The following is a 13898-nucleotide window of genomic DNA, read 5'->3' as shown; positions in this document are numbered from 1 at the left end:
AAAGGGGTTATGGCTGGATGGACTGTACATGAATAAGTAATATTAATTTTTTAATTGTGCTGTTTTTTTGTTAGTTCTTGTTAGAGATTTTCTTTTCTTTTCATATTTTGGGAGTGTTTCTCACTAGGTCCTGTTTGTAAATGCACACTGCTGAGTAAGGTCAACCTGGTTAGCAAAATCTAAACAAATAATGCATACTTGTGAATAATAATAAATGACAACAATAAATACTTGTGAATAATAAATAAATGCATTACTTGTGAATAATTAATAAATGAATACTTGTGAATAACACTAAATGCACAATTGTGGATAAAAAGAAATAATGCATAACTGTGGAATAAGTGCTGTGGTAGTGTTGTCGCCTCACAGTAAGACTTTGTCCTGTTCGATTCTCAGCTAGAGCATCTTCTGTGTGGAGACATGCGTGAATGGGTGTGCCTTCGTTGAAGGTTGTGCGTCAGGGCTGGCAACTCGGTACGTAAAAATCTACTGCCAATCAATAGCGGACCGGAGTTCCGCTGTGGCGACCCCTAACCGGGGAAAACAGAAAGATACAACAACAACTGTGGATAATAAATAAATGCAAACTTGTCAATAATGCATAACTGTGGATAATAATAAATAAATAATGCAAAGTTGTAAATAATAAATAATGTATGCATATAAGTAATAAATAATAATGCACACTTGTGAATACTTAATAATGCATACTTGTGAATAATAACAAATAATGCATAATTGTGAATAATCTTTGTACTCACTCTTCCACCATCTTCTTATATGCTGATATCTCTTTTGCATAAAGTAATTTGTTGCTCGGAGAATCCTGAAAAATACACAGACTGCTTTTAAATATCCATGAATATTAAATTCTGAATGCATATATGACCATGATTTTCTAAGGAATAAGCACATTCCAAAATAAAAGAACAAATAGTCTGAAGAGGTATGCTGGTTACTTTATTACCAGTGACGCTACTGATTCCTTCCTAAGTGAGACTCCAGCATTGTTTGCTGATCGAGTTAAACAGCAGCAAAAAGTACAACTCTGAGGGAATTCCCCATAAACAAAAGGTTTGTTACTTTGTTACTTGCCTAATGATACATCTGTAAATGCAGGTCCATCCTTGGTAACTGACAGTACTAAGGTCACAGCCATTAGGACCACTTGGCAAACAAACACTACTCTTGCTAAACACCGTCCCTGTATCCCATAATACACCACAGTGCTAATCCTCTTAAGATCTGAAGTTAGCTGTGTGAAGCTAAATAGTAAAGACTGACAGCTAAGGTGGGGAAAGGTGGATGGAAATGTTACCAAGGGTCTATATGACGCTATCGAATGGACTAAACAGTGAATGCTATTTAGTCGATTTGATACTGCAGAAATGGCAAGATAGCAAAGTCAAGGAACATCAAATTTTTTTCCAGGGAAAAAATTTGGTGGGCCGTCTTCGGGAATTTGACATTTCCTCCACTACGGTGCGATTTCAGAGTTGGTATATTTAAGTAGAGGGGGTGTAGGGGGAGAAGCCCCCCACTTAAATTTGTGTTTCCGTTTGTTTGATACTTTGTTTCGATATTATCGGTACAATTAAATATAGTTCTCTATTTACATCGTATGATAATATGATATAGATGTGTTACCAAGAAGACATACTTTTCCCAATTTATCATTATGGTAAAAAGAGAACATCCATCCTCAGTAACTTTTAAGAAAGCACTCCCAAGCTAGCATAAGCGGATGGTTTCCCTGTGGGACTGTACCCTGATAATCTGGACTTGGAAATGAGCCCCAGATAGCAATGCTTGGCAAAGTTTCTAAAGTTAGAAGACAGGACCATGGCACAACTACCAATGGCTGCATTTGTGAAAATATTCCAGAGGTAGCTCTCCGAGTGCATTTTAGGGACTGATAATAAGGGCTTGTTATAGTTCAAGTAACAACACTTGATGCAATTAGCCATCCATAAATTTCATTAACTTTAGTCATACCTAACTCAGGAATGGGTTCATTCCTGTCATGGTATTACAAACACAAAACATTTGGAGAAAAGATAAAGACTAGGCATTTGGCAAGTGTGATTTTTTCATAATTTATAGCTTATTTTCCTACTAAAAAAGGATACAAAAAGTGGCAAACCTTTTCTACCCTCATAGCATCTTAGTTGACAATGTACATCAATGGAATGAAACAAGTACTTCACAGAATCTGAGCAGAGCAGGACAGTAATAAAATAGGTACCTGGATGCATTGCGCAAGATTTGGGTCAGTGATATTAGGCATGGTGCACTAGACACAGAACGTCTACAGAAGAACTTTAATTCTGGCACTCCCCTGGCTGAAGTGCCACCATGTAAAGTATTTCCAGGTTAAATACTCTATATCTGCAGAAGAGACCAGCTCAAGGGCAACCACTGTCACTTCTTTCTAAATAAAGCAAGAAACATTCCTGTTACCCGTAAATATAGATATACATGAAAGTTTGGTAGATGCTGCATCCCTTAGCAGAGGTCCAAATGTATACCTTTAAGAAAGGACTGCATACTGTTAAAGATGTACTAAAAAATTAGAATGAAACCCTTCATGAATTTACAGCTAGGTTCAAGTGGATTGTAATGAATGAACATAGGCCTTTGTTAAAATAACGGGCAGGGTAGTTTAGAACTGCTGGGATAGGTACCAAGAATGGATATAATCTCTTTGCAGTGGCTCAAATGGGGGGAAAACCTTGTCTTATTCACTAGTGTTTTTTTTTTTTTTTTTGTTGTACTGAGCTTCTGGAAAGCTGAATGAATCCTAACTGCCTGTTAAGTAAAGGAGGAATTATTGTCCAGTACAGTAGTTAGGGAGGTCATCTAGTAAAGGGCCGAAAATAGATATCTGGGTAAGGTTTGCATATGGTTGTGTCAGCAAAATTTTTGACGGTTTCAAGAACAGATGCTTCTCCAGTAGATTAGACAGCAGCAAGCAAAACCAGCTTTGCAGTTTTACCTTTTAGATATAAATGTCACTATCACAGGAAACGGACGAGGACAGAGTCGTCCAGCTGGCCATTTATGGGCTGCAGTATTTCTCAGGAATGAGGAGATGCTCAGTGTAGGAATGGAGAAAAAATACATACCGAATATAAAATACACACTGAGCATAAAATACACACTGAGCATAAAATACACACTGAGCATAAAATATATACTGAGCATAAAATGCACACTGAGCATAAAATGCACACGGAGCATAAAATACATACTGAGCATAAAATACATACTGAGCATAAAATACACACTGAGCATGAAATACACACTGAGCATGAAATACATACTGAGCATAAAATACACACTGAGCATAAAATACATACTGAGCATACGATGCATACTGAGCATAAGATGCATACTGAGCATAAAATGCATACTGAGCATAAAATACATACTGTACTGAAAGTACTGTAGGTGTAGTTGGAGGAGACAAACAGGTCCCAGCATGGGAATATCCCTTCTCCATAAGACCCCTTGGCGTGCTCAAGAGCTGACGGACAACTCACACCTCAGAAGCATCTGTTTAGTTTGTCTACCAGGAAAAGTGACTCCCTCAAGATGTGATCTGTAGCCATAAAATGATTGCTTGTCATGGCCCATTCCCAAATGCTCAAAGTCCCCCAGAATGGGGGGTACAACAGCATCCCACCTTGTTTGTCAACATACCATACTGCTACCATGTTTTCCAACTGTATGGCAGTGACTTTCTTCAGGAGGTAATCCAGAAATGTTTGCAGGATATACCTAGTAAATTTATAAGTGGAGACATTTCCAAAAATGTCCAGATATCCTGGATTGCACCCCCCCACACCACAGAAATAACTCCCCTACTCCAACATATGACTAGTTTGTCTGTTGTGACTGTGACTAATGATGTGGGTAGATGAAAAAGGACTAATTTACAGAAATGGTCCCGATCTGTCCCTCACAGTAGTTGGTACCTGTATGCCTGAGAGCTTCAAATCTGATCAGATAAATGGTCCACATCCTGAGACGAAAGGACTTGATCAGTCCAGTTAAGAATTTGCAGCATATCACATTAGGAATCAAAGGTATAACCACTTCCATGAAACCCAGTATCAAGAGCCATACATCTGTTGTGGTTTTTGCCAGAGAGAGAAGGAATGATACTTTGGCCTGAAAAGACTAGTCTGCATAGGGATTCTTGACATGAATGAGCTGGTACCTAGGCTACAGCCTATAAATGTAGTTACCTGAACAGGTTGCAGCTGTGACATTTCTGCACTTATCATTAGTCCAAGAGATTGCAATCAACATGATCAGAGACATCCTCACAGACACCAGACCTGCAAGGGATGGGACAGATAGAAGCTAGAGAGAACATCATGGCTCCCTACTCTGCTTAGCTGTCCCCATGGGCATGTGTATTGCAAATGCCATTGAAGTTGAGGAGAGAAAAAAGTGCAAAATCCTACCAACCTGTAGTGACTTCCACTGATTCAGAAGTGCAGAAACCTCCCAGACACCTTTGCAATCTTTATGGAAAGACAGGCGTCCTGTAGGTCTAAACAGCTCATCTAATCTCTTGATAGAAGGAAAGACAGACTGCAGTGAAACAATGTAAGGGGTTCCTTTGAGAACAGGCACACAAAGTTACTGTGATCTAATCTGAACCTGAGGTCATTTGTCACTAAAAGGATTGTCAGGAAATATGATAACCATTTCCAGTCAAGTGAAACCTCTTTGATGGTCCTTTTCAGTAAAAGGTTCAAGACTTCTTTCTTGATAACTTGTATTTGACAGGGCGATATGTCCATAAAAGGAAAGGACAATGGGACGAGTTTTCAGACATAGTATTTTGCAACACCTAAACAGAACTGCCTTTACCCATGTGTCCTTGGTTTTCAACTTGTAAGATGACAGACAGGTGACTTTCAACTGCCTACAGATTGAAGTAGTCAGGGACAGCCTCGATGCTGCTGAGCACAGGTTCCTGAAGTCTGTGAGGAACTCCTAATTCTGGTTCTAATCTCCTTGAAAAGCACCCTTGGCAATCAAGGTCTTTTCAGATCCTTGTTGTTTCTGTGGCTCTTGCCCAAATTTTTACCATATTTGATGAGGGCTCTTGTAAATCATTGGAGAAGGGGCAATGAAAACTGACTCAAGTGCATCTTCACTTTGAGCCCAAATAAAATTGGTTCTTTAAAGGGACATTAATGAAGGTCTTTCTGATGTCCTCAGCAAATTTGGTGAAACAGAGCCAAGTATGTCCACAAGCAGATTTTCTACCCACTGCATCTCAATAGCATGTCTTGAAATATCTTAAGGACAATTACAGACACTAGCTAGGACAATATGATGTCCTTGAAGCAATTACAGATGGTACTACCAGCTAGGACAATATGATGTCCTTGAGACAATTACAGATGGCACTACCAGCTACGACAAATATGATGTCCTTGAGACAACTACAGACAGCACTTCCAGCTAAAACAATATGATGTCCTTGTGACAATTGCAGACGGCACTACCAGCTAGAACAATATGATGTCCTTGAGACAATTACAGACTGCACTACCAGCTAGGACAATGTGATGTCCTTGAGACAATTACAGACGGCACTACCAGCTAGGACAATATGATGTCCTTGAGACAACTGCAGACGGCACTACCAGCTATGACAATATGCTCACAAATCTATGTACAGCTGGATAATCTGGTGCATGTCATCCAACACAGCTCTGTGGAAATCCACCATAAAGGCAGGAAGTTAAGTGGCCTTAAGAAAAAAGCAGCAAGACTGAGTGTGTGCGCGGGTGTGCTAGCGCATGCACGTCTATAGACACACATACACAAACACGTATGCTGCAGCCTAAGTATCTGCTTTAAGAGCCTCTTACCAGAAATCCAAATCTCTGTGAGACTAAAGGACACATTAGTTCTTAATACAGACTGGGGCTACTATATTTGGATTATCCCATGCAACTTTGATGCCTACTAAGAAAATATCCACCAATAGAAGGACTACTATGGAAGTTTTTGGGGGTTGACAAGGGTTTATTAGGCCATCCCCAGTGATGTATCGTCTACAGGACTTACCTAAACTTTGGGTTACTAGGGTGTGGGGATACAATGGAATCAGTGTCTTTCTTACTGTCAACATAAATTCTGAGATTCAGTGGGACAATCAAAGTGCTGCTTCTTGCATATGGACTTTGGTAGCAGGGATCCAAAAATGAAGAACATTCACTTTTCTGGGCTAAAACGGGTGGGAAGTTGCAGGTCTGCCTTTTGGTCCTGACGAAGTCTGCATGGCTTTCAGCTCTGAAGAAGATCTCATTGATGAAGCCAGAAAAAACATTGGGGTTACCACAGCAGTAACCGATGCCATCTCAGATTCAAGACCCATGAGAAAGACTAGATTACCTTCACGAAGTCTTGCTATAACAGCAAAGCACAAGTCCTTGACATCAGCACCAAGGGACAAGACAGCTGATGTTAGTGGCAACAGGTCTAGGCCAAGCAATGGACCTGAAACTGCTCTGAAGCTTTAACAGTTGACATTGATCAACAACACCAACTATGGAGTGGATATTGACAGTACGGGTCCCAATAACAGTGTTAAACCTGATGCTGAAGTATCAGTCATCAATACAGGTGGCATCACCTACTCCAACAGATAATGTCAACTTTATCTGAATCAGACTATTAACCTGTTGGAGCAGTCAGAAAATCATAGGTGTCCTGGACTTTAGGGTAACAATGCGTTTGACTCCCTGTCCCTAAAAGGGAAGGGGTAGGATGACATAAAATTTCAGAGAGACTTGAAGAAACCAAAGCAAACTTATAATGACAATCAAATATTGCAGTGGTAGGGAGAAGCATGCCTCATCACACAATACTGTAGTGGACACTTACCACTCTGGTCTTAGCTCTGGTAGAGAAGCTCTTTTCAATAACTTTAACAGGCAACTTTCTCACTGAAGACGCATGACTGAGTGACTAACCTCAGTTGTGGGAGTTCTGATCTTAGGCTGCTTATTAGGCAGGTAAGTCAACAACAGGCGAGGAAGATGAGGAAAAGGTGGGCTTGAAGACCAATCGCTTCTCTGACGCTGAATATTAGGCTTTGATAACAGATACTTTTGGGGCTAAAGGTTTGGAAGGACTCATGACTAAAGAGGACTGACTGGACTTTACACAAACATATGCAAACAAAGACTTTGCATATACATGAAGTCTGGGCTGCTCATAACTGTTAGCACATTAGGCACTAAGTGGGAAAGAATTTTTTCACACAGGGGCACCCGTTAAACTAAGAGCAGAATTACAAACAGTAGCCACTACAAACAGTAAGTTTAAAACCAATAAAAAAAAACATTTCTAGTAAATGGAGACCGCAGAAGAAAAAAAAAATTTTTGATAGAAGCATCAGCTTTTAACAGACAAACAGCAAGTCAATTAAGTAGTCCTAAAGCCAAAAGAAGGGAAGAAACTTAGATGTATGGATGGGAAACAGAAAACTTCCGTAGAATTGCCCCCTGTACTATGAACGGGCAGAGGAAGCTCCTAAATGCTTAATCCTATGCATGGGTCTCCTCAAATTATGTGCGGCATGATCCCAGTTATTCTTATTAGAGGTAATATATAATTATCGACCATGGAATGGGTAAGACCAATCTATAACCAAATGGGACATGAAAACTGGCTAGGCTTAAAACAGCCCACAAGGACAGCCAGCCTATTATTTTTGAACCAATAAAAGTATAAAAATCAAATTCTAAAAGTACCAGGCAAAATAAATTTGAGAACACCTTAAAATAATAATACTCACAAGGTTTCATACATGTTGAAGCTAAACAGCAAATGCAGCCAACCTGTACATAGCAATATGGATCTGAGGAGAGGGGTACGTTACAGGATAATGGAGGGTATTTACTAACCTAAGCAGCCCCAACGCTTGTGACGTTAATCCTAGGAGTAAATGAGGGTGGGCGTCTTCTCAGACAATATTACTCTCTCAGTTACTGTAGCACAAATGTCTGCTCTTTTGATCAGCTAATCTCCATTGTCTGAAAGCAACATCATAGTTTTTAGTTGACTTTTTCCAAGGACAAAGACATTTTACAGGGTCTTACTGCCAGCTATTTACTAGTGCTCCAGAAACTATCCTGCCCTGCTCTGCAACTTTAGGCACCATCCTTTATAATGGTTGCAATGTCTCTTTACATCAGAAAGCTTTCAGGGTTTTAGGCAGACATGTTCATACATCGCAGTTTATGGCTTCATACAGTAAATGGAATAATTTACATCCCCTTCCTCTCCCACAAAACGATAACTTTTGCTTGGTTCATTTGTTAGTTAACTGCGATACAACACTGATCTTAATTATCTTTTTCAGGTTCGGCATGGGCTTACAGGGAAAAAAAGTAAGGTTTTACAGTGTTAGTGACAAAAATATTTAAACGTCTGTGATTTAAGTAGGAATGGCACCGTCCTACAAAAGTCAATACACAGCATTTATACAACTATTTCCTTGAATTAAGAAAAAACAGCTGTAAAACATTCTTACTGACTGCAAATCAGATCAAGGCCCAGAAATATTCATACTGCTAATTCCCAGTAGTTTTGATAAAAGATTTTGCAAAGATGGCAATAAAACAAGAAGCTATCTGAAGATCAATGTTTAACGGTCACAGTTCAGGATAAAACAAAGAATTCAGTATAAGCTTGTCCTTCCTTCAATGGTAATGGTGAACTCAAATTTAGGCTACATGGGGAGGTGTTAATGTGATCCCTAAATTTTAAGTCCCTACTAGATGAGGAGTCAAACCTACAAAGTCCCTGATCACTGTTTTCCACAGGAAATCACTGCCTGAGCTCCTCTTTCTCAATGTGTGATGGCAGTGATTCTTCTGATCTACAGACTTCTTCCCTTTCTTGTGTTTGCGCAACTGTGGAATTAGTATATATAAGTTTGAGGGGCATGGGAAACTTGTTTCCATTTGGGGGATGGAAAGGGGCTTATTCCTGTAAAAAGCGATTTTATTTTTTTTCCACTGGGTTTAGTTACCATGAGTTGACTACAGTGGCTTCAGACCTAATCGAGTTGGATCTTGACAATTTACACTGAAAGTCTGTGGGTTTGCTCTGTCTCCAGTTAAAAAAAAAAAAAAAAACAGCAATGAGTAAGCATGTGGATCACTGCATGTGTGAAGTATAGTAAGCATGTGGATCATTGCATGTGTGTACCGTAAAGCATGTGGATCATTGCATGCGTTAAGTACAGTAAGCATGTGGATCACTGCATGTGTGAAGTACAGTAAGCATGCGGATCACTGCATGCGTGAAGTACAGTAAGCATGCGGATCACTGCATGTGTGAAGTACAGTAAGCATGTGGATCACTGCATGTGTGAAGTACAGTAAGCATGTGGATCACTGCATGCGTGAAGTACAGTAAGCATGTGGATCATTGCATGCGTGTACACTGTCCATCTGTTTGGTTTTATGCATACAGCCAGTGTTTGCATGCGGATTCATACCTACAATGATGGAAGCAAACAACAGCGTAGTAAGGGTGGTGCAAAGGGATCAGCTCCTCCAGGAACAGGGTGTTAAGAGGTTGCAATCCTGAAGTGCCCTTACTGCATTTCTGAATTTCAGTACAGAACACGAGTTCAGTACATTAGCACCATGTATGTGTGTGGAGTAAACTGTAGCTGCAAACTGGCTTGCTAAAGTTTAAAATGCGGTAAAAAGGCAAAATGACACTATAAGAGCCGGCAACTTTAAAATAAAGAAAAACGTTTAATATAGTTAGTGCTTTCGGCAGAGATAATACTCCGCCTTCATCAGACAAACAGAGGAAATTGGTCGCAAATACATTTATAAGTAATTAGTAGTAATAAGACAACCAATTAAAATGATCTGCATTTAACCATGGCAACCTCAAAAAAACGCTTCACAGAAGCGAAACAGAGACTGAGTATCCAATTGAACTTATAAATAAAAATACAAACTAATAATCCATCAAGACATTTAAACTATTTAAAACAATATTGCTACTTGAAAAAAAGAAAAAAAGAAGAAGAAGCCTTGCTCCAACAAGACTCATAGTATGTTTAAATGCGGTTCCTGTGCCCAATGTAAATATATCAAGGTTGGTAATCAAGTTTCTATTAACAACATAGTGTATAAGGTTAATGGTAACTACAATTGTGAGACTAAAAGTGTCACGTATGCTGCACTGTGTAATCTTTGCAACGCTTTTTAGATTGGGAAAACCGAGCGTAGAATAAAACAAAGAATTTATGAGCATCAGTATGCTATTAGCAAGAAATATGTTAATAATGCTTTGGCAAAGCATTGTTTGGAGCATGTTGGACATGAATTCAGATTTATAATTTTACAACATAGAGAAGTTGATATTCGAGGTGGAGCTTGGCAGTTATTGTTAGAAATTGATGAACTTATGTGGCAGATAAGAACTAGGGCACATATTTTTCCAGGCATAAATGACAGTCTATCTATTAAATGTGTCCTGAGGTGGCTTTCTTTAAAAAGATAAGTATTTAAAAAGATAAGTATTTATTGTGCCTATTTGTGCTTATGTACAATATCAATATTATAGTAGAAGTTTTTCAATGGGTGTGAAACGAGTGATTAAGTTTTAAAGTTTTCCTTGCTAGTTTGAGAATTTGAATATGTCCTTTTTGATGACTACTTATTGGACATTGGCTGTTTTTTCATCTATTTAATAAGTTAAGTAGCAATATTGTTTTAAATAGTTTAAATGTCTTGATGGATTATTAGTTTGTATTTGTATTTTTATTTACAAGTTCAATTGGATACTCAGTCTCTGTTTCGCTTCTGTGAAGCATTTTTTTGAGGTCGCCATGGCTAAATGCATATCATTTTAACTGGTTGTCTTATTACTACTAATTACTTATAAATGTATTTGCGACCAATTTCCTCTGTTTGTCTGATGAAGGCGGAGTATTATCTCTGCCGAAAGCGCTAACTATATTAAACGTTTTTCTTTATTTTAAAGTTGCCGGCTCTTATATTGTCATTTCACCTTTTTACTGGTTTTTCGTTCAGTGGTTTTTTGAGTTCTTGGTATTTGTGTGTTATGGCAAATTTGACCCGAGCGGCATCTCCAAGTTTGTTTACACAACAGGAAGACTCCCTTGGCATTCAGGATAACGCTATCGGCAACCTCACCGCCCTAGTGCAGGTTCTTCTAGGGCAGGTTGAATCTCTAACCCAAAAGGTGGATGCGTTTGGCATTAACATGCCTGATCTCAATAATGAAGCAAGGAGGCACAATGAGGAGCGTGGAGTTGGATTAACTGGTCGGAATAGCAGCGAAACACATACCGATAATGCAGCAGAAAGCAGGAGTGCAAATAATAACACTGATAGCGCGCCTACCTGTGATGTTAACCAGCAGGGAGGATCTGGTCAGCTGATGGCTCCGAGGAGCCCTTCTAATAATTTACAAGTTCAAAATGACATTATTCCTGCCATGTCCATGTTTCTTAACAATAACAACTTTTTTAGTGGCCAGGGCAGTTCCGATGCTTCCTCTAATGACTTAAATGAAGGCGTGAGAAATGCTTTGTCTTGTTACATCAATGAGTTTGACATTAAGTTGTATAAATGCAGAAAATTACAGCTTGAGGTTTCGTATTTAGAGCAATGCATTCACAATAAGATTATACCAAAAGGTTTACGCCAGTGGTGATATCCAGCCGGCTTAACCAGTAATTCACCCTTTTATAATGAACTTATTGCACTTTTTGATCGACAGGGGCATGAGTTTCTTCAAGCTCTTATTAATTTTTATACTAAGGACATTATGGTTCTAAAAACCGAGTTGGAAGTGCTTGAGCATGGGATTAAATCTGATAAAGATTTTCCGAGATATAAATATGAATACTGTAGAATATACACTAGTATAGAGGCAACTATGAACAAGCTTCTTGCTACCAAGAAGAAGAAAATAGCAAGGGATATCAATGATTATGCGAATAATCAAGCATGCGCAAAGCCTCCATCGAGTGTTCAAATACTAATGATAACTGTAACAATCAACAGGAACGATCTTGTTGAGAACTCCAACTCTTTTCACCATAATGGTAATGTTACAAATGAACAAGGTCGACCCCTAAGAAGGAGCCCACGGTTCATTAATAATAACAGTAATACTGGAGGTGACAGCAACCATAGTAATGACAGACAAAATCACTCTTCTGATAATAATCAAGGTGCGGATGTTCAGAACCAACAGGGTTTTCAGCCAGTTACCAACGGCTGGCGGAACAAACGTCAGCCAACTTATCAGCAGAATACAAGGAACAGGAGAAGAACACGCAGGAGATAGTCCCTAGTCAAGGTTTTGGAATAAAGCCCCGGTTATATAACAGCAAAGATGGTGATTTCATTATATATAATTATACAGCTCTGGACATTCAACAGGACATGGTGGATTTTCTTTCAAAGGATTTAACTTTTGTTCCCGGTAGAAATATGGACATTGTTAAAACGATCATTGATTTGAAACTTTTTGTCCGGAAGCTCAACCTTAATCTGCTAATAGGGAATAATTCCAGTATGGTTAAAACTCTATGGGGCTTCTAGCTTGTTCAATCCACCCCTCCATCCTGGCTTGAATATTTTTGAAAAAATGTGTGAAGTAGATTTTTGGGTGATCAAAAATCAAGTAACATACAAGCATTATAAACCCAAGTGTAACATTTTACCCTTGGAGTATGATTTTGTTAATATGCTTAATGATTGTAATATCAGGGTAATGAAGCCGGATAAGGGAGGAGGTTTGGTGTTTATGGATTATTGTACTTATGTTGATTACATGCTCAAGCACCTTAACACTCCCTTTTACATTCAGGTTACTTTGAATGAAGTTAATATGGCACATAAGAAGATTAGAGGAATGTTAGATTATCTGTTCCTCGAAGGTTTTATTGACATAGACATGTTTCAGTATTTGTCTAGGATTGCCCCTAGAACTCCTGCTCTGTCTGGTGCTCCAAAAATCCACAAGGCAATGATGCCCCCCCCCCCTTTAGACCCATAGTTGATGGCCATGGGTCGATCACTTATGCATGCGCTAAATATATCGATAGCATGTTGAAACCATTTATTGAGAGCAAGCCCCAGATTTGTAAAGATTTGTGGAGTTTTCTGGCAAATATAAATAAATTGGAATATGCAGCTGATGTCCTGCTCTTAACGATAGATGCTAAGGACTTGTACACAGTAATACCTCAAGCAACGGGAATTGAATGGGTCAGAAAATTTATGTACATGAAAAAGGCCAGCGGCAATACTATTTATCTAATTGAGACCTTACTGGAAATAGTGTTGACCAATAATTTTATGGTATTTGATGGCCAGTTTTATTTACAAAAATCAGGGGTTGCTATGGGTTCTCCCTGTGGGGGCTGCTTTGCGAATGCCGTTATGGCATTTTGGGAAAATAACATGTTGTTTGTGGATGAGTTGTTCCAAAATCATGTCTCCTGGTACACTAGGTACCAGGATGACATTTTTTGTATTTGGAAGGGGGACAAAATGCTCATTCCAGCCTTTATTACTAAGATTACTCAGTTTACTGATATTTTAGAATTTACATACAACGTAGGAGAAACCCAAATTAATTACCTTGACATCCTTTTGATTAACAATAGGACGAATGGTAGATTTAAGAGTTTAATCTATAGAAAACTAACTTATTCAAATACCTTCTTACATTTCGCAAGTAACCATCCGTACCATCAGAAAAAGACCGTGGTCAAGGGGCAAATTGTTAGAGCTGCCCAAATGATTACAGATGAATGTGAATTTCACTTAGAATGTAGCCGGTTAAGAAGT

General features: G+C 38.9%; 1 protein-coding gene across 1 annotated transcript in view; it reads right to left on the bottom strand.

Moving 5' to 3' along the window:
- PLXNB2 (plexin B2) overlaps positions 1-13898 on the bottom strand; it is a gene marked incomplete in the record, with an annotated part of 671705 nt that overhangs the window by 38642 nt on the left and 619165 nt on the right. The window contains 1 exon segment of the mRNA XM_044087338.1: positions 765-829. Coding sequence (XP_043943273.1) covers positions 765-829 — 65 coding nt within the window.

This window comes from Protopterus annectens, chromosome 11.part0, assembly GCF_019279795.1.
Source record: "Protopterus annectens isolate FY-2018-M chromosome 11.part0, PAN1.0, whole genome shotgun sequence".
In the NCBI taxonomy this organism is placed as follows: domain Eukaryota; kingdom Metazoa; phylum Chordata; order Ceratodontiformes; family Protopteridae; genus Protopterus; species Protopterus annectens.
The sequence above is the reverse complement of the archived record's forward strand: the minus strand, read 5'-3'. Positions and strand labels throughout refer to the sequence as shown.